This window comes from Trypanosoma cruzi, genomic scaffold (genome assembly GCF_000209065.1).
Source record: "Trypanosoma cruzi strain CL Brener 1047053516807 genomic scaffold, whole genome shotgun sequence".
In the NCBI taxonomy this organism is placed as follows: Eukaryota; Euglenozoa; class Kinetoplastea; order Trypanosomatida; family Trypanosomatidae; genus Trypanosoma; species Trypanosoma cruzi.
In genome coordinates this window covers 44,011-61,334 of record NW_001849558.1, presented here as the reverse complement: position 1 = coordinate 61,334, position 17,324 = coordinate 44,011, and the positions used below count along the sequence as shown (strand labels likewise).

The following is a 17,324-nucleotide window of genomic DNA, read 5'->3' as shown; positions in this document are numbered from 1 at the left end:
TTTGGCCTTGAAGTGCTCAGAGTGCTCGTGCATCTTTTTGTTGAATTTGTCGGTGTGCTCCTGAATCATTTTTTCAAACTTTTCATAGTGCTCCTTCATTTCAGGGGAGAGCGTGCTCTCGTCGGGTTTGTCCGCGAAGAACTTCTTGTTCTGTTCCTCCATCTTCTTCGCGAACTCGGCGTCCAGGCGGTCAAGCTTGGCGGAGAATTCCTCAAGAGTGGTGGCCATTTTTCACTTAGATATGTTGCTTGGGCGTGTTAAACTGTAGGAGAAAAGAGAGGCAAGAAAAGCGGCATAATGATGGAAGACACACACACACACACACACCGGGAAACAAGAAAGAAATAACGGCGTGGCCACACAAACCCGGCAACTGCCGGCTGGTTGGTTCAAAACAAAATAAAAAAACTGGCTTAAATAATAAAAAAAAACCATTTAGGGAGCCGTAGTCGACGGCGTGTACGTCACCAACCACAGCCCTTCTATCCCTAGATTCATTCTTCATACTATCCTGGGAACTGGGCGTTCTTCTGCTGCTCAAGCAACTCAGCAAATTTGGCCTTGAAGTGCTCAGAGTGCTCGTGCATCTTTTTGTTGAATTTGTCGGTGTGCTCCTGAATCATTTTTTCAAACTTTTCATAGTGCTCCTTCATTTCAGGGGAGAGCGTGCTCTCGTCGGGTTTGTCCGCGAAGAACTTCTTGTTCTGTTCCTCCATCTTCTTCGCGAACTCGGCGTCCAGGCGGTCAAGCTTGGCGGAGAATTCCTCAAGAGTGGTGGCCATTTTTCACTTAGATATGTTGCTTGGGCGTGTTAAACTGTAGGAGAAAAGAGAGGCAAGAAAAGCGGCATAATGATGGAAGACACACACACACACACACACCGGGAAACAAGAAAGAAATAACGGCGTGGCCACACAAACCCGGCAACTGCCGGCTGGTTGGTTCAAAACAAAATAAAAAAACTGGCTTAAATAATAAAAAAAAACCATTTAGGGAGCCGTAGTCGACGGCGTGTACGTCACCAACCACAGCCCTTCTATCCCTAGATTCATTCTTCATACTATCCTGGGAACTGGGCGTTCTTCTGCTGCTCAAGCAACTCAGCAAATTTGGCCTTGAAGTGCTCAGAGTGCTCGTGCATCTTTTTGTTGAATTTGTCGGTGTGCTCCTGAATCATTTTTTCAAACTTTTCATAGTGCTCCTTCATTTCAGGGGAGAGCGTGCTCTCGTCGGGTTTGTCCGCGAAGAACTTCTTGTTCTGTTCCTCCATCTTCTTCGCGAACTCGGCGTCCAGGCGGTCAAGCTTGGCGGAGAATTCCTCAAGAGTGGTGGCCATTTTTCACTTAGATATGTTGCTTGGGCGTGTTAAACTGTAGGAGAAAAGAGAGGCAAGAAAAGCGGCATAATGATGGAAGACACACACACACACACACACCGGGAAAAGTGAGTTATCCCCACACAGCTCAAGTTGAGCGGTAAAGATAGCCATTCTGGCAGTGAGGAATTGCGTTGATTCAGTTAAGGGAGGGAAGCAACAAGTTACCAAAAGGGTCAATAAAGCCAGCGACCTTCGCGTTGGTGAGCTCCATTATGCGTGCCATAGCCCCCACCACATCGTGCTTTGTTGCCAGCGCAAAGTTATCACCGGTGATTCGCACCTGTGGCCGTGGCCGGCGCACAAAGAGGATGCGCTGGTCACTTGGCTCTTTAAGAAATTCTTTGGCGTCCTCAGTAGTGGCAGTGGATTGTATGAGGAGCTGGAGACCAGTCTCCGCCTGCCCCAGTAGCGTATCGGCCGTGTCCGCGAAGACCCGAATAACCGCCTCGTCGTCAGTGATGCGTCGCAGCGACAACAGCTCCCCGAGAGTCGCACGGCGAATGGTGAGGGCGACATCCGTGAAGAGGTCGACGGTGGATTGACGTGTTGTATGAGACCCTGAGCCCGCAACGCCTTCATCAAAAAGAGAACCGTACACATCATGTGGTATCCCAACAAGGCGGAGCTCAACCTCCTCAGCCTTCTGATTGTCCGTTTCCCGCACGCCTTTCATGTTCGTGTCAACATCATCGACGACGACGACATTCTCGTCCTTGCGCTGTCGCTTCTGCCCCGCCGCCGCATCGGTGCGGGCGGTACAACGATCTGCATGAGACAGGCCGCGCCGAAGCCGCTGGTAGGCCACGCGCCCTTCTTCGGCCAGCAACTCAGTGTGTCGCCCTGGCGTCGGAACGGAGCCAACCGCCTTCATCATTACAGCCACACCGTCCACGTAGAAATCCACGCGCCTTGCTGCATCGGCCGCGTTTTTGGCAGAGTAATCCACCAGCGCAGCACCGGAAGATGAAATGAGCGTTGATGCGCCCCCGCCCCCTGGCAGCATAATAAGAAGGGCATTCACCACCGCCTCTCCGCTAACATGGGCACGCACATAGTCGTAGAATTCCTCCTCCCCCACGTGCAGTGGGATTTTTGTGACGAGCAGCCTGTACGGCATGAACACTCACGTCGCTCTAAACGCTTCGGTGGTCAAGTGCGGAAAAGGGGCAATTAGGAAGGTGCAGGCAGTAGTAGCAGAGTCATAAGGAGCTCGTTATCATAAGCGCTGAAAGGAATCAACGCGCCTGGGATAATTGGGATGTCAATGACAATAGGAAAGGAGGGGAGAGAAGACACTTCTCCGCACAATTCCGATTGTGGTTGCTGCAAGAAAAAAAAAAAACAGCCTGCACGCTGCAGAAACCAATATCCCTTTTTGTTTTTTTTGTTTTTTTTTTGCCAGCCTTTCCTTTGGTTTGGGCTAGCGGAGCTTCAACAAGAGCAAAAACACCGCCCACGAAACCGCCTCGCCAGACGGGGGCATAAATAAGCACACACAAACAAGCAATCAGCCACAAAAAAGCCGCTCTCTGTGAAGATACTCTCGAAGGCCATCCACGTAAAAGTTTCTGTTTCTTCTCGCCTCTCTACATTCGGTTAATTCTCCCTCTTATGCGTGCTTTTGCGGTCAGTCTTTTTATTTTTTCCGCCCCCTGGAGTTACTGGCGTCGTCCACCCAAGTCCATGATGCCGCTCTCCCACCCACCCCCGCTTCTCTGCAGCCGCCAGCTGGAAACGTGTCGCCCCGCTCACCGCCGACCCACTGCGGCTGAGCCACACGCCAATGGCCCGGTGATATCACGTCGGTTTTGTCTGAAGGCACCCGTCTTCATCATCGCCGGTCCCCGGACGCTGCGGTGCGTAAACCCATGCGCATCCAACGGCCAGACACACACACTCAGAGAAAGGAAGAAGGAGAGATCATCAAGAAAAAAAAAAAACAAGGGATAACAAAAGAAGATGAGGAATACCGGAAGAAAAAACACACACGGATCCAATGAGGATGAAAGAAGGCAGAGGGAGAAAAGGAGGGAGAGCGAGAGCACACAGAGGCCCCAAAAAAAAAAAAAAAAAAAAAAAAAAAAATGGAAAGGCAAAAGAACAAGAAAAATAATTAAGAAGAATAAGACGAGCAAAAAAAAAAAGAAACGACAATAATAAAAAAAAAGAAGAGAAAAGAAGGAAGAGAACGGACACTCACTGACACCCACGATCGGACCTCCTCCACTTCCACCATGCATTCATGCGCAGTCAGCAGTTAAAAAATTTTCACACATGCATGCTTAAATCCGACAAACCCCACCAACACCACCAAAAACAGCAAGAGAGAAACACAAGAAGACATGCGGCAAGAGCAATTCAACTTGTGTCCCCCGCAGCATGGGGCAAAGACAATTGAATCGTGTGTGGGTGAAAGCATATGGATATTGCACCTATGTGTGTTATTTGTGAACTTATCACGGTCACCGGCGCCCACACTCGTAACCAACAAGGCCAAACCAGCGTCGTAAGGGACTCAACACAACAAAAACAAATCCCCAGAATAAAGCCCAGTAACTGACATCTGCCAACATTTCACGCAGCCCTTCATCGCTTGTCTCTTCCGTCTTTCTCCACTCCCCCCTTCCCTCTCTCTCTCTCCCTTACCGTCTCCCTCAAACTCATTGCTCCAATCTCTCCATCCACTCACGCACATACAAACAAGTACGGAGAGGAAGAAGAACCATCCATGCATCCCCCTCTTTCCCCCTCCTTCTCTCCTTCCCTCCTTTACCCCTCTTCGTAGAAGACAAAGGCAGTTTTATTCCCTGCTCCCCCCATTCCTCTCGTTGCCCACTCAACCCTCCACCCGTTGGGCTTTCTTTTGAACCAAACAAACAAAACAAAACATCTCCCTCACTCCCTCTCTCTCTCTCTCTCTCTTTTTCCCCACACATTGTCACGTCTCGTGGAAGATGCATGCTCCCCATGTAGTCACATCCCCACTTCAACAGCCTGAACGCTAGAAAAACACGCTGCACGTACGGTTGCACGGAGACTGGGGCAGTCAAAAGCACACACGCTCAAAAAAAGAGGATAGAAAAGAGAGAAAAACAAAAACAAAAACACTTTAAAAGACCAATGACAACAGTGCCATCCTCAGCCAAAACAAACAAACAAAACAGGGCATCAAAGAAACACGCATGTAAACACACAAACACACTCACACAGAAAGAAAAAAAAAAACCTAAAACAAAACAATCATCCAAGACCCCTGACCATCAGTCGTTTCTCCCCATCCAAGCGCTTCTCCTCCCTAACGATCATTCCACTATACACACACAGAGAGAGATAAAGGGATAGATTCTATTCCTGCACTTCCCACGGCATTGGGAACAATAAAAAAAATAATCCCGTTATTTGCATTGCCTGCTTCCCCCAAGAAACAGAAAGCAAAAATACATGACGAGCAAGGCAACAAAAAGAACAATAGTATCCAAAGCAACAGTCACAAAGGAAAAAAGTTTACTAAAAGTAATGTGATTTAGAATAATCTTCCGGGCAGCTGGCCGGGTCCTGAAATTATCTATGGAAACCAAACAAGTTAGGAAAAAAGGGTTAGTTAGTTAATTGCTTCAATGTTTTATTTTCATTCAATATATAGAATTCTGTGGACCACCAGCATGGTCCTTTTTCCTCAGAATAATATTACTTACGAAGTGGCAGACTTTGGGGTCCTCCAACCACAAGACCCCGCCGCGTGGTGGGAATCAAAAGGGGGTGGGTGGGATGGCAAAATAAAATTAAAAATTTATCTGGCCTCTATCTGCTCCCCGCCCCTACAAAGTCGCTTTCTTCCCAAAAAGATTCATACGGTAGAAAGTATCATAAAGAATGCATTCATTTATCAGGATATACATACATACATTAATTAAGTTAGCCAGCTCTCCCGCGATCATTCTTTTCACAAGCTCCTAGAAAAAAAAAAAAAAAGGGAAAACCTGAAACCAATACGCACAAATGCAAACAAAAAAAAAAAGAGAGAGAGAGGGAGAAAGTTAGAAATGATGATGATAATAATCGAAGGTATGCCGAAACAAGCCCTCACACTGAAAAAGAAATAGGAATATCGCCACTGGTCGCCCCGCCCCGTTCTCCCATCCTAGCCTGTCTCACACACAGACACACGCCACCCCTTCCCCATATTATCTCTCATTCCTCGTCCCTCCCTCCTTACCTTGTCAATTTTCCTTCTCTTCCTTCAACCCCTTTCAGCTGCATGTATCATTGTTCGAGGTGCCCTTCTCCTTCTTTATTCCTTCTCCTCCATCCATCCACCACAACATTCATATTTTCTTCTTTTCAAGCGTCTTCCAATGTAACGTGCTTTTTCAGACTGTTGTTACGCCGTGGTTTTGTTGTCGAGACGAACACTCATAGCCCTGTTTGCCATCTCAATGCCGTCAAACTCTTCTATGGCCAAGCGCGTCTCCTTTTCCGTCCTCATCACGACAATGCCCATCCCCCTGCTCTTTCCATTACGCCCCAAGATGACCTCCGCCCGCTCCACATTTCCCACTTGCTGGAACGTCTCTCGCAGCGCGCTGCTTGTGCAGTCAAACGGCAAATTTGAAACAAACAATTTTCGACCAAATTCATTAACCTGCTGGCTGCGTGGCTTGGGCACTGAGTCACCCATATCGTTCAAGCTCGTTGCATTAAGATCCTCTTCCATCGTGTAGCCACCACGGCCCATGTAATCCGCCCTACGACCAAAGTTGGTTGTGTTGTTGTAATTCGAGCCACCAGAACTTGCGCCTGTGTATCCACGGAATCGTTGCGACTGCTGCTGCGGTTGCTGCTGTTGGGTCTGACGGTCGTACTGGGGCATCATGCCACGCTGCACAATCGGTGGGCGGGGACCGTCATCAAAGAGACGAACAATTAGTCGTCGGCCCTCAAAGTCCGTTTCATTGTACATGCGAATTGCTCTCTGCGCACCCTCAGCCGTCACCATTGTCACCAATGCGGATCCCTTTGGCCGGCCCATGCGGTCGGCAATGAGGTCGGTGTAGCGCACCTTCCCGGCCTTCCTGAAGTGGTCCTTCACGTGCTGCCACGGTGTCTGGAATGGAAGATTGCCAACGAACAGCACATTTCCATGATTCTGTCGGTGATCGGCATCCCTCCCTTCTTGGGGTCCGCCCGATGTGGAGGACTGGTCGTCCATCATATCTTATTTTTTTGTTCTTTTTTTTTCTTTTTTGCCTCCTTTTTTGTTGTTTTTGTTGTTGTTTCTTTGTTTATCCGCCGTTCCGCTAATTTTTTCTCCTTCTCCCTCCTCCTGCCTTCTTTCGCACCTATGTTTACGCAAACAGACCCCTTCTAATTATATTTACTTATATAATTCTCTCCTCGTGAGTTTTTTCTTTTTCTTTTTCGTTCGGTGCTGTTCTTTTCGTCGTTTTGTTGTTGTTTTTGTTTTTCGCTTATTTTTTTTTTTTTATTATTTATTTATTTTAGACGTCCTCTATTTTTTCCTTCCTTTTTTTTTCCCCACCCACACACCCACACACACACACACAACTTTTTTGTGTGTGGTAGTGCCTCTTCTCCTTTACTTTGCTCGTCGCCTATTCCGCCCCCTCCGCCTCGCCTTTATTTACGCAAAACCAACGACAGTGAGGCCCTTCGTTTTCTCTCTCACTCCCACTCGCTTCTTTTCTTTGCTGTTTTGCAGTGGCGAGTTTCCTTCCTTCTTTTTTTTTTCTTTTTTTTTTTTTCTTTCGTCTTCAACGCCCCAAAAAGTCACTTCGCCCCTCTGAAATCGCCACGCAGACTTAAAACAAATAAACTGCCGACAGGCCGGAACGGATGCGACACGTCAAGAGGATGGAAAGAGGGCAAAAAACACAATTAAAAAAAAAAAAACGCTCATGCGGGGAAGAGGCAGCGGCAGTGCCAGCAGCGGCAGGGTCACAAATACACAGACAGAGGGAGAGAGAAAAAGAAAAAAAAAGGGAGAGCGAGTGACTCACGTGTTCTCTCAGAAACTGACAGAAAATAAAATTAAAAAAATTAACAAAACGAGAAAGAAGAGGACGCGACGTTCGTGTTTGGCCAGTGCGCGACCAAGCACGCGGCGGCATACATGCATGCCACGCAGGAAGCAGCGCTCTCAGTTCGGAACCTTCAATTTGCCATTACGCACCTTGTCCTGTATTTCCCGCGGGTTCTCGCCATCGATTGTGCAGCCTACGGAAAGTGCCGTGCCGAGCACCTCCATCACGACGGACTTCATGTTGGCCCCCATGGAGTTGGGCGCCGCCTCCTTTGCAATCTTAAGAATCTCCGAGAAGGGGATATTGCCGCTGTGCTTGATGTTCTTCACCTTCTTGCGGTCACGCGGCGGCTCCTTCAGGGCGCGGATCAAACGAGAGGCCACGGAGGGCGTGACACGCACAGTGGCCACACGGTTCTTGACGCGCAGCTCACATGTGACCTTGAGGCCCTTCCAGTCCTTCGTGGACTTGGCGATGTCCTCGCCGATCTTCTTGGCATTCAGGCCGAGCGGACCGACCTTCGGAGCGAGCGACGCTGTGGCAGGCACTTCACCGCCGACGGCCCTCACAATGACTATAAGCTCCTGGTTGGGGTCAAACTTGGGGGGCATTTCGCGACTTCTTTCCTTCCAGCAAACGTGGAGTACCGGTATTGGAAGCGCACGGGAAAAACCAAAGGAAAAAAACAAAAGAAATGTTGGAGGGGTTGTCATGTTTCACACAATACACTATAATACCCATAGAAAGAAGAAGAAAGCCATCCGTGTGTGCTGGTATCTTCGTTGAAAAAAACAGTTCGCTTCACTGTCGCCTTTTCACAAGTCTGTGAGTCGCAGTAAAAGAAGAAGAGTAAAAAAAAAGAATTGTACTTTTCCTCCATTTTCGTCATCGACTCCTTCTCCACAAGCAGCGGTTCCCACATACTCATCCGAAGCTTAAAGCCGACTGAGAGTTAACTCATTTCCTCCTCTTCGCCTGCAGTTAGAAACCGTATGATGCCCACCAGCCTTTCATAGAGAAAAGGCAGAGACCATGTGAAGGCGTTCATAAAGTTGGGAAGTAAATAAGGATGAGGTGCAGCCATAAACTGTATCACTCGCAGCGTTTTGCGTTCAATTTTTAAAATAGATGCCCTGTTGTCATATGCGTCACAATAATTAGGTGCGGAAAAGATGCAAATAACTGAAGGAAACCCCGTGGATCCCACCTTCCGAAAGAAACGAAACCCCTCGTTCTGCGCCTCGTGTGCGCGAATCACACTGAGGAGGCCATTCAAGGTAAGAAATTCCTCCACCGCACTACTGGAGTATAAAAAAGAACAGCCGCGCAGCGCATTATGCAAAAACAATGCATCTGGACACATCTGCTCCTCCTCTTCCTCCATGGGATCCGACCACAGAAGATCACACATGGGGCCGAACATCGGTGGCTCCCGCACCCGCTCAATATCGTCAATTTCACGGATTGTCTTGATGTACGGCGAAATTCCTCCATGGACGCAAAAGAACGCTGCCGCCACGAGAGCGGCTAAAGGCAGCCGGTCAAAGGCTAGCTGAAATGCATCATACACGGCTTCACCGTACTTACGCAAACATTCATCACGAAAAGTAAAGCAGCAGGAAAGATGACGACACTCGTGGTTTCCACGCAGTATCCAAAAAGACTTTGGATATCGAATTTTAAAGGCAAAGAGAAGAAGTGTCACCTCACAGGAAAAAATACCCCGGTCAACGTAGTCCCCGAGAAACAAATATTGCGTTTCGCCCGGATCCCCACCAAGTTCTAGCAACGTCAGCAGGTCGTAGTACTGTCCATGTATGTCACCACACACGGTAACAGGATCCTCCAAGCGCAAAACATTAGGTTCCTGCGCAAACAACGCGCTAGCGGTTTCAATCAGCCAAATTGCGTCAGCCTCCTGCAGGACACCACCTGCCTTGAAGTGCCGTTGAAGAACCGTGGTGTCGGGCACACGTATATCCCCATCAACACTACCATTAACGCCCGCATTGCCTGCCAGCTCACATGGAAAAAGCCGATCCTTTTCAAGTGGAAACAGAGGTGGTGGCTCAACAGAGGGCAGCCCTCGTTCAGAATACATGCCGCGTACCACCTTTCCAGCAAGAGCAGGTCGTGGAATCACAGAGGGAAAGAGAGAGTAATAATAATAATAATAATAATAATTAGTGAAATAACAAAGACAAAGAAAAAAAATAAAATTCCACATCTTGAAAGTAGCATCAGAAAAAGTCCAGACATTAATGCGTAAGCCGTTCCATACCATTGAGAAAAGTGCCTTCTGACGTTTATTATAAATTATTGGTCTCAAAAAGATACCTTTGCATCTTCCTCCCTGGGCATCCATCTAACGCGTTGTCGTACTAACAATTGTGGCACACCTCGTCACCGCCATCTCCCCCTTTTCTTCTTCTTGGGCATTTTGACCTTTTCTTCAGACCTCTCCCTGTCCAATTACCACTCACTCTAGTAGCCTACGGATCCGCTGGCCGTAGCTCCCGGACAACCCCGTCGTCGCCCACAGTGTAGTACCGCGGCTCGTGATGCCAAACATCGTGCTTGGCGTAGTGTGCAGAGTCGTGTCTTGTCTCGGTCGTCCGGTTGATGACATAACACGCCCGTGGCGCTGGGCCATATGTGTAGGGAATGCGATCCGGAAAGGGCCAAACACTTGGCGGCAGGTATTCTCGACGACATACCATTCGACTGCTCGGCTCAATAAAGCATTCGACCGCCTCATCCAGAGGTACCGTCTGCTGTGGATAACAGGCCTTCACAGAGCAGAGTGACACAACCCCGTCCTCCTTCTTCTTGGAAAGAAGAAACGTAACGCTTCTCGCACTTTTAGAGCACTCGGAGAGCTGCATTCGCTGGGCAATGGCAGAAACAGTGCTCTGCAATACGTCGCGAAGGGAGCTCCATGCACGCTTTATCTCTGCGTCACTTGAAAATGCTCCTATCACCTGAGTCATAAACGACACGGATGAAAACTGCTCGATGCCAATCACCGCATTTGAGTAGGCGTTGATACGGTAAACGTAGAGGACAGCTGTTGGGTTGCAGTGAAGGAGTGTCCACATGCGTACCACCTCCCTTTTGCTAAAACTTTCACAATTAAACGTCTTTTCGTCATCAGGGACGGTGTTGTAGCCTTTGCAGTTGTACTCCATCTTTATCATGCGGAAGACTGGGTGCTGATGGGTAACGTCGTAGACGCAGTTCGACACACAGTAAAAAGCAATATCGTTACCGAACGAGACCTCCGCGATGCACTTGCTTTTGTATAGGCCTCGCTCACTGCAACGACCGTTTGACGGAAGACGCGGCTCATTGTCCACCAAACGTTTGAATGCCGCCGCATTGACGTTACGTCGGGTCTCCCTAGACCCCGGCAACGGTTTCTCCATGCAAATATCAACTCGCCGCTCTGTCGGGTGCCAGACACATCGCACAGGAAGCTGAAACTCCGCACGGCACGACGACAAATGCGCCGCGGAAAGCTCCACTAACGCCGACTTGCACAGGCGTAGCGAGAACGAAACGCCCGCCACGGAATTGACAGGACGTGTGAGTGACAAAACTTCCTCTTGGATTGCAACCTCCTCGTCCCCATCGTTCCGCTGCTGCTCAGGAGGGGCAAGAGGGTACAGTCGTGCCTCGCGCGTGTCAAGTTGCTGCACCGCCAACGGCAGCGTCGGTGGAATGGAGACGCCCGGAAGGCACCGCGCTTCCCCACGTGACACCCTCTGCGTAACGGTCGCAGCGACGCACTGAGCAGCCAACTGACGTGCGCGAGATGTCAACTTGGCGACCGGCTTCACCACCATTTCTGTTCGTTTGGCGTTTTCTGCCGCTCTTGCTGCTGCTTCTGCCCTCTTAAGGTCAAATACAATCTCACTAAAAGCATCGCCACCGTCGCCGCCATTGCTTTCTTTTTTACTCGCCTCCTCGTCAGAGAAGCATCGCAGCAGTCTCGACTCGAGTCGATAAAGCCACCATCGCTTCGCAAATCGCTCCACATGTTCGTCCATGTAATTATGGTTCCAACAGGACCGGTGCAACGTGGAAATTTCCACCGCCTTGCCAGACCGCTTTTTGTAGCCAGCCTCGATCTTACAGGCCTCACATGACAGCGTCTCCTCCATGAATTTATGAAGGTAAGAGCTCTGCTCACGCTGAACAAGGTCAATTACAATGCCCATGTCGGGATATTCCTCTGTATTTTTCGGTACAACGCCCGTTTGCATGTACCTAAGCATATGTGAGCGATATTGGCGATGCTGACCTCGTGTGAGGCACGAAACACATGCCGAGAGACGCTTCGAAGAGTTGGATTTGAGCAGAGCACAGGCGGCATTGTAATCCACCCGACGACGCGTGTCGTCTTCCCGAGCATCATCCTCGCAAAATATCTCCTCGAGATACGCCTCGTTGATAATATTGAGCTGCTCTCGTATAGACGCACACTTGGGATGCTGCCTCAGTGCCGTAAAAAGCGACACCGCCTCCTCCTTTGGAAGCTCCAACGTGGGCGAAGCATTGAGCAGCAGCGCTTTGCCGTCCATGCTGCTTTTACCACGTGCACCCGGAACGAGAATATCCGTCTCGCATGGGAACCCGCTGGCTGGCGGTCGTGCAGGCAGCTGAAATTGTGGGGGAACAAACGACATGTGCCCTTCCATCCGCCGATGCTTTAGTTCGGGAGATGACATAATTCCCTTAATCTTCAATAGAAAAAGGCTAGAGACAAAAAAAGTAAAGCAAAAGGAGCGTCAATTTAAGCAAACAATCAGCCAGAAACTCCGTAGGAGTGAGCGGGCAAAAGCAAAAACTACCGCAACAACAGTTGGGCGATGGAGAATTACGCATCTGTCAACACGACACAGAAAAAAACGGGGGAGAACAAAGCACGGAGAACGAAAAGAAAAATAGCAGAGCACGTCGAAAAATACAAGCAAGAGCAAGAAAAGTGGTCTGCGCCTTGCTTTTCCCCTCAATAAAGATGAGGGGAGGGGAGAAGAAAACCATAATGTGTTTTTGTCGAGCTGCTCTCATGGCCATGCGTTCATATAAACACGTACACAACCTTTATATTCAATACGCAATGGAGCGTCCACACCGACTTTTCATTAGCTACCACCACCAAGTGCAAATCAAAGGAGCGGAGGTGCTGAAGGCGCCATTCGCCCGCCTCCCGTGCAGCGGCGGGGAAAGGTTGTGTGGGCCTCCACAACATGACCATTGCAACAAAAAATATACGCAACGATGAAAATGAGAGAAGGATGCTGCCATGCCTATTTTACAGGGCACACACAAGGCCGTACAACATTCCTCCTGCAGACTCGCAACAACAAAAAAAGGAAAAAAAAATTTTCATCGCACGTTATGTTCCTAAATAATCACTCTCCTCTTTTTGGTGATCGCGTGCTTTCTCCTCAGCATCACAACATTTCACGTCACAAACTTCACCCTCATGATTTTTTTCGGTGCCGCCACACTCTGCCCTGTTTTTGTTTTTTTCGGAATAATCCTTTGCGCCTCTATCACTTTCTCAGCCCAAATACAAAAATTGTTTGCCCCTTCCAGATTCCTGGCTTCTTTTGAAAGGCAGTTGATGCCACTGTTGGGCCCATACTCACCAGTGCACATGTAGTAGCCACCGTGTACCATTTTATCCGCCTCCACGCATAGACTTAGTACCGCCTGCGCTCCTTCTTTCCACGTCTTTCCAATGAGTAATGAGGGATAGTAAAGAACATGATCAAGCACTGGCAGTGGAAATAGGTCCCGGTACAGGTGTGTCGTGATGACGCCTGGGTGGCAACATGCCACAAACACCTTAAGTTGACGACCATCGCCGTTGCAAAAGAAGCGAAGAGAGACGCGGCGTGCAAGGACAGAGGTCCACCAAATAACACACAACTTCGAGAGCCCATAGTATCCGACAAAATTGCCAAGAGTGAATTCTTCCACGGTGGGAGCTTCCACCTTCGCCTCCTTGTCATCCCCTTCCTTGGGCGATGGGTGCAGTGCGGCGAGCATTTCGCCAGGGCTACATCGCTGCCGCACACCAAGAAAAGTATGACAGGAGGATGCAACGTTGACAATACGCGAAGACACACCGCTGCGCTCTGCCGTCTCCTCCAACAGCGGCAACAACAAATTTGTAAGCAGCATGGGGCCCACGACGTTTGTAGCAATCATTTCCTCCAGCCCCGTATCTTCGCAGCGGTGTAAGTGGCGACGCAGCACACCCGCGGCGTTCACCAGCAACGACACGGGAAATTTCTCTTTTTGCTCGAGAACGGTGGCGGCGAAGCCTCGCACGCTGTCAAAATCGGATAAGTCAACCTCCGCGAGCACAACGAGACGCCCAGAAGGCTTTTTCGCCATGAGAGAGCGCTTTGCTTCAAGCAGGCGCAACAAGTTCCTCCCACCCATGATGACAGTCCACCCGTGCTGCGCGAGTTCCTGCGAAACGCCGTAGCCAACGCCAGAGGACGCCCCTGTGACGAGTGCCACACGAGACGTGAAGTCCACATCGCTCGGCCACTTGCACTGACGCCCAGATGCCACGCCACGACAGGCAAATATGCAGCTCACGACCGCCAGCAGTGTATCCGCTGTTGTCATGGAGCACCACCACGACCATTGAAAGAAGTGAGCGGCAGTGGCGATGGCAATAAACAAAAGACATATCAACGCCGCAAGCGCCTCTGAGGAAAAAAGATGAATCATCTGCTGCAGCAAATAACGCCAACAGCGCAAAGAAAAAAAAGATACCAAACAAACAACCAAAAGAATAGAACTGTTTATTCACACGCACACACACTCATACGCGTAAAAATATACACTCCCTTCTTAACCCACATCCTTCAATGTGTCAAAGCAAAAAAAAAAAGGAGGACGGGAAAAGGATCTCCAATAAAATACTGAAGCACACAAACACGCAGAAACATACGCACATTTAATAGCAACCACAGAGCGCAAAGTAAAAAAAAAAAACGGTGGAAACAAAAAAGTAAAAGAAACCATAGAATAAGGCGCACCGCTCCCCTTGTAGAATTGTTGCACAACAAGATCTTAGTGCCCCCAATCGTCATTCGTGCAGGCCAGACGTGTGAAGCCGTAGTGCAGATTCGCGTCTCATTTGCGCGTATTCGCCCTCGTCCCACACTTCCTCACCCTCCGCATATGTTAACGGCACAGTGGTGTCAAGAAGTCGTCCAATGTAATCCTCCGGCAAGAAACCCGCCGCATACCGCTCCGCCGCTATACGGCGGAACCCCAATTCGTCCCCTTCTTCTTCCTCCTTTTCCACTTCCGCCTGCGTTTCTTCGTCATCCATCTGAAAATCGCCTGCCTCACAAGGTAGCGGCAAATTTTCCGCGGATTCCAAAAGGTCACCGAGTGCTTCGGCAGTGAGGACATCAGTCACAGCAGCCGCATTCATCTCTTGCTGTCCCCCCTCCTCTGTTTCGTCATCCTTACTGACCTGACGCCGCCGTGGCTCTCCTTCTTCTGCATGCGGTGGCGCAACAGCGGAGGCCATCAACAAAATCTCACCGTAGTGTACAAAGGGATCGCCCTCAGCCCCCGTTACCGGAAGGTCAATCAGCGGATCTCCCTCCAGCACGATGCGAATAGGGTTAATGGCATGAATATAACGTTCAAGGGTTTGCTGAACTGCCTTTGGTGCGCCGAAGGTCACGCAATTTTTTACGTCAAAGCCACGGACATGCAACAAAAGCGCCAAACAAAACGCCACAGCACCTCCAACACCATGACCAACAACAACCGTGGAACGGTAGGCGTGCAAAGGGGTTTCTGCCAGGAGAGCATCGCAGAGCCGCTGTGCCACACTGGAGTACTCCGCGTGAAAGATGGTGCCCCGCACCTCTTCTGACTCAATGATTTCTACCCGTTCCACCTCACGACTCCAATCGTATTTCTCACACCGCACGTAGACAATTTGCTTATTGTACGTCTCGTCAACCTCTACAACCACATCTTCCCTTCCATGCGACATGTAGTGTACCGAAACACCACTGCGCGTCCCAACAATGGCCTCCGTCACCTGCCATGATGTCAGACTGCCGGGTTCTTGTACATCACCCGTATCATTCTTAACGTCCAGACGATGAAGGAAGAGAAGACGCTCCCCGTAGGGAATAAGTGCATGCTGCATAATGCGGTTTTGGCGCTCCGCCGTAGCTTCTTCCTCCGCCTCATTCCTTTCCACCTTTTTGTTTTCAAACTGACAGTAGCGAAGATAATTCCTCTCTATCGTCTGTTGATAGTGTGAGTTGCCAACGCCCGCCGCGAGGACCTGCAACATGGAGGTGAGAGCCCGATTGCCGGGTGCAAGGAGGATTTGTCCCGCCACCTCACGCACCCTCTGCAATTCCTTCGCAATAAAGCGCTCGTATTGAACCTCCATCTCCCGCAATTTCTTCCGCCGCCCTTTGTTTATTTGTGCGGCATCCCCCTCGCGGAGTTTAAGATAACGCCGGCGGTTTTGCTCGGCTGCGTCAAAGAAACGAAACGCCACGTACCTCGTGAGACCATCCTCTCTGTGCAGCGGACAGTCGCGCGTCACTTGTTTCACTGCGCTTAGAAGGCGACGGTACGCGGCGCAGGTGTTGGCGCGAACAGCCCCGGAAATGCTCATTTCAGTGGGCGGAATTGAAAATAAAAAGAGCGGCTGCGGCCCCCCACCCACACCAATCCGGTTCTCTTCCGGCAATAAGAAGAAAAAGGGAAAAAAGACGACGAAAATCGCTCAGCAAAGAAGGTTTTCATGGCCCCCAGTGGAAAAGAAGCGGACACAACAAAAAAAAAAGTTCTCAAAACCGAACCCCCAGACGTAAAGCGTATATTCCATTCCGCTGCAATCCGCCGCCCAAAAAGGGCAAATCGCAAAGAATATTCACCTGGGCCGCTGACCGGATTCTGAAATGATCTTTATAGAAACCAAACACGATAGGGCAAAAGGGGGGTAACGCAGTGGCAGTTACTTGCCTCAATGTTTTCTTCTGACAAAATATTTATATTATGTTGACTACTCACGTGACCTTTTGTATTCAGGTAGGATTTGGAATATTATTACTTAAGAAGTGGCAGACTTTGGGGTCCTCCAACCACAAGACCCCGCCGCGAGGTGGAAATCAAAAAGGGGCTGAGAAAAAAAATGCAATTAAAAAATGAGGAATTATCTTGCCGCTATAGGTTCCCTGCTCCACTAAAGTCGTGTTCTTCCCAAAAAGATTCATACGGTAGAAAAAGTGTCGTAAAGAGGTGTATTCATTTATCAGGATATATACAGTAATTGAGTTAGCCAGCTCTCCCGCGATCATTCTCTTCACAAGCTCCTACAACAGTGTGAGATAAACAATATGCATGCATACACAGAAGTAACGACAGGGGCGGTGAAGCTTTTTTTCGCTCCCGTTATAAAAATTCTCTTTTTTTCCTTTTTTCAACTCTATTTCGGCGCCAGCCCAACCAGTTTTTTCCCCCACTCTACAATGCGATCTGCCTCCTCCACATCCCAGCCGTAAGGCAGCAGCGACTCAATGGTCTGGTTGCCGCACTCCACAAAGTAGGGACTAACAGGTTCAGTTCGGTTTGTTTTATTCAGCGGCTTAACAAGCCTTAATTCCTCGACGTCACACATCGCACAATGCAAAGTCGTTTGCGCCCCCTCCTCCCACGATTTTAGAAAGAGGAGCGAGGCATACTGGTAGATGCGTTGGACCCACTCCCTAGTCATAAGATCCCTCGAGAAGTTTGTCCCGACACAGCCGGGGTGAAGAGAACACGCAGGAATCTTGTGATGTCGCGCAATGTGGTGAGCGTGGGTAAATATTAAGCAATTTACTTGTTCC

General features: G+C 49.4%; 11 protein-coding genes across 11 annotated transcripts, besides 18 other annotated features; all 11 read right to left on the bottom strand.

Moving 5' to 3' along the window:
• Positions 1–228, bottom strand: Tc00.1047053508413.84 (kinetoplastid membrane protein KMP-11; the record flags this gene model as incomplete). Its single annotated transcript, XM_803775.1, has 1 exon — positions 1–228. A coding segment is annotated over one exon (228 nt), but the record flags the coding sequence as incomplete, so codon positions are not given.
• Positions 1–17,324: a sequence feature (heterozygous, non-Esmeraldo-like haplotype).
• Positions 308–327: a microsatellite.
• On the bottom strand, positions 507–782 carry Tc00.1047053508413.76 (kinetoplastid membrane protein KMP-11; the record flags this gene model as incomplete). The annotated part of the gene is made up of 1 exon (XM_803773.1): positions 507–782. One exon carries the CDS (start codon positions 780–782, stop codon positions 507–509), a length of 276 nt encoding a protein of 91 aa, XP_808866.1.
• Positions 862–881: a microsatellite.
• Tc00.1047053508413.68 (kinetoplastid membrane protein KMP-11) lies at positions 1,061–1,336 on the bottom strand (the record flags this gene model as incomplete). The annotated part of the gene is made up of 1 exon (XM_803772.1): positions 1,061–1,336. The coding sequence occupies one exon, from the start codon at positions 1,334–1,336 to the stop codon at positions 1,061–1,063; it is 276 nt and encodes a 91-aa protein (XP_808865.1).
• Positions 1,416–1,435: a microsatellite.
• On the bottom strand, positions 1,515–2,495 carry Tc00.1047053508413.60 (hypothetical protein, conserved; the record flags this gene model as incomplete). The annotated part of the gene is made up of 1 exon (XM_803770.1): positions 1,515–2,495. The coding sequence occupies one exon, from the start codon at positions 2,493–2,495 to the stop codon at positions 1,515–1,517; it is 981 nt and encodes a 326-aa protein (XP_808863.1).
• Positions 3,435–3,558: a sequence feature (T-rich).
• Positions 3,976–4,034: a sequence feature (GA-rich).
• Positions 4,268–4,305: a microsatellite.
• Positions 4,524–4,614: a microsatellite.
• Positions 4,906–5,333: a mobile genetic element.
• Positions 5,152–5,172: a sequence feature (AT_rich).
• Positions 5,760–6,590, bottom strand: Tc00.1047053508413.50 (RNA-binding protein, putative; the record flags this gene model as incomplete). The annotated part of the gene is made up of 1 exon (XM_803769.1): positions 5,760–6,590. The coding sequence occupies one exon, from the start codon at positions 6,588–6,590 to the stop codon at positions 5,760–5,762; it is 831 nt and encodes a 276-aa protein (XP_808862.1).
• Positions 6,597–6,662: a sequence feature (A-rich).
• Positions 6,780–6,911: a sequence feature (A-rich).
• Positions 6,915–6,942: a microsatellite.
• Positions 7,114–7,144: a microsatellite.
• Positions 7,346–7,390: a sequence feature (CT-rich).
• Positions 7,418–7,439: a sequence feature (AT_rich).
• On the bottom strand, positions 7,536–8,030 carry Tc00.1047053508413.44 (60S ribosomal protein L12, putative; the record flags this gene model as incomplete). Its single annotated transcript, XM_803771.1, has 1 exon — positions 7,536–8,030. The coding sequence occupies one exon, from the start codon at positions 8,028–8,030 to the stop codon at positions 7,536–7,538; it is 495 nt and encodes a 164-aa protein (XP_808864.1).
• Tc00.1047053508413.40 (serine/threonine protein phosphatase, putative) lies at positions 8,372–9,784 on the bottom strand (the record flags this gene model as incomplete). Its single annotated transcript, XM_803768.1, has 1 exon — positions 8,372–9,784. One exon carries the CDS (start codon positions 9,782–9,784, stop codon positions 8,372–8,374), a length of 1,413 nt encoding a protein of 470 aa, XP_808861.1.
• Positions 9,579–9,603: a microsatellite.
• On the bottom strand, positions 9,912–12,149 carry Tc00.1047053508413.30 (hypothetical protein, conserved; the record flags this gene model as incomplete). The annotated part of the gene is made up of 1 exon (XM_803767.1): positions 9,912–12,149. One exon carries the CDS (start codon positions 12,147–12,149, stop codon positions 9,912–9,914), a length of 2,238 nt encoding a protein of 745 aa, XP_808860.1.
• Positions 12,889–14,175, bottom strand: Tc00.1047053508413.20 (hypothetical protein, conserved; the record flags this gene model as incomplete). Its single annotated transcript, XM_803766.1, has 1 exon — positions 12,889–14,175. One exon carries the CDS (start codon positions 14,173–14,175, stop codon positions 12,889–12,891), a length of 1,287 nt encoding a protein of 428 aa, XP_808859.1.
• On the bottom strand, positions 14,537–16,108 carry Tc00.1047053508413.10 (hypothetical protein, conserved; the record flags this gene model as incomplete). The annotated part of the gene is made up of 1 exon (XM_803765.1): positions 14,537–16,108. The coding sequence occupies one exon, from the start codon at positions 16,106–16,108 to the stop codon at positions 14,537–14,539; it is 1,572 nt and encodes a 523-aa protein (XP_808858.1).
• Positions 16,362–16,810: a mobile genetic element.
• Positions 16,922–17,324, bottom strand: Tc00.1047053508413.5 (hypothetical protein, conserved; the record flags this gene model as incomplete). The annotated part of the gene is made up of 1 exon (XM_803774.1): positions 16,922–17,324. A coding segment is annotated over one exon (403 nt), but the record flags the coding sequence as incomplete, so codon positions are not given.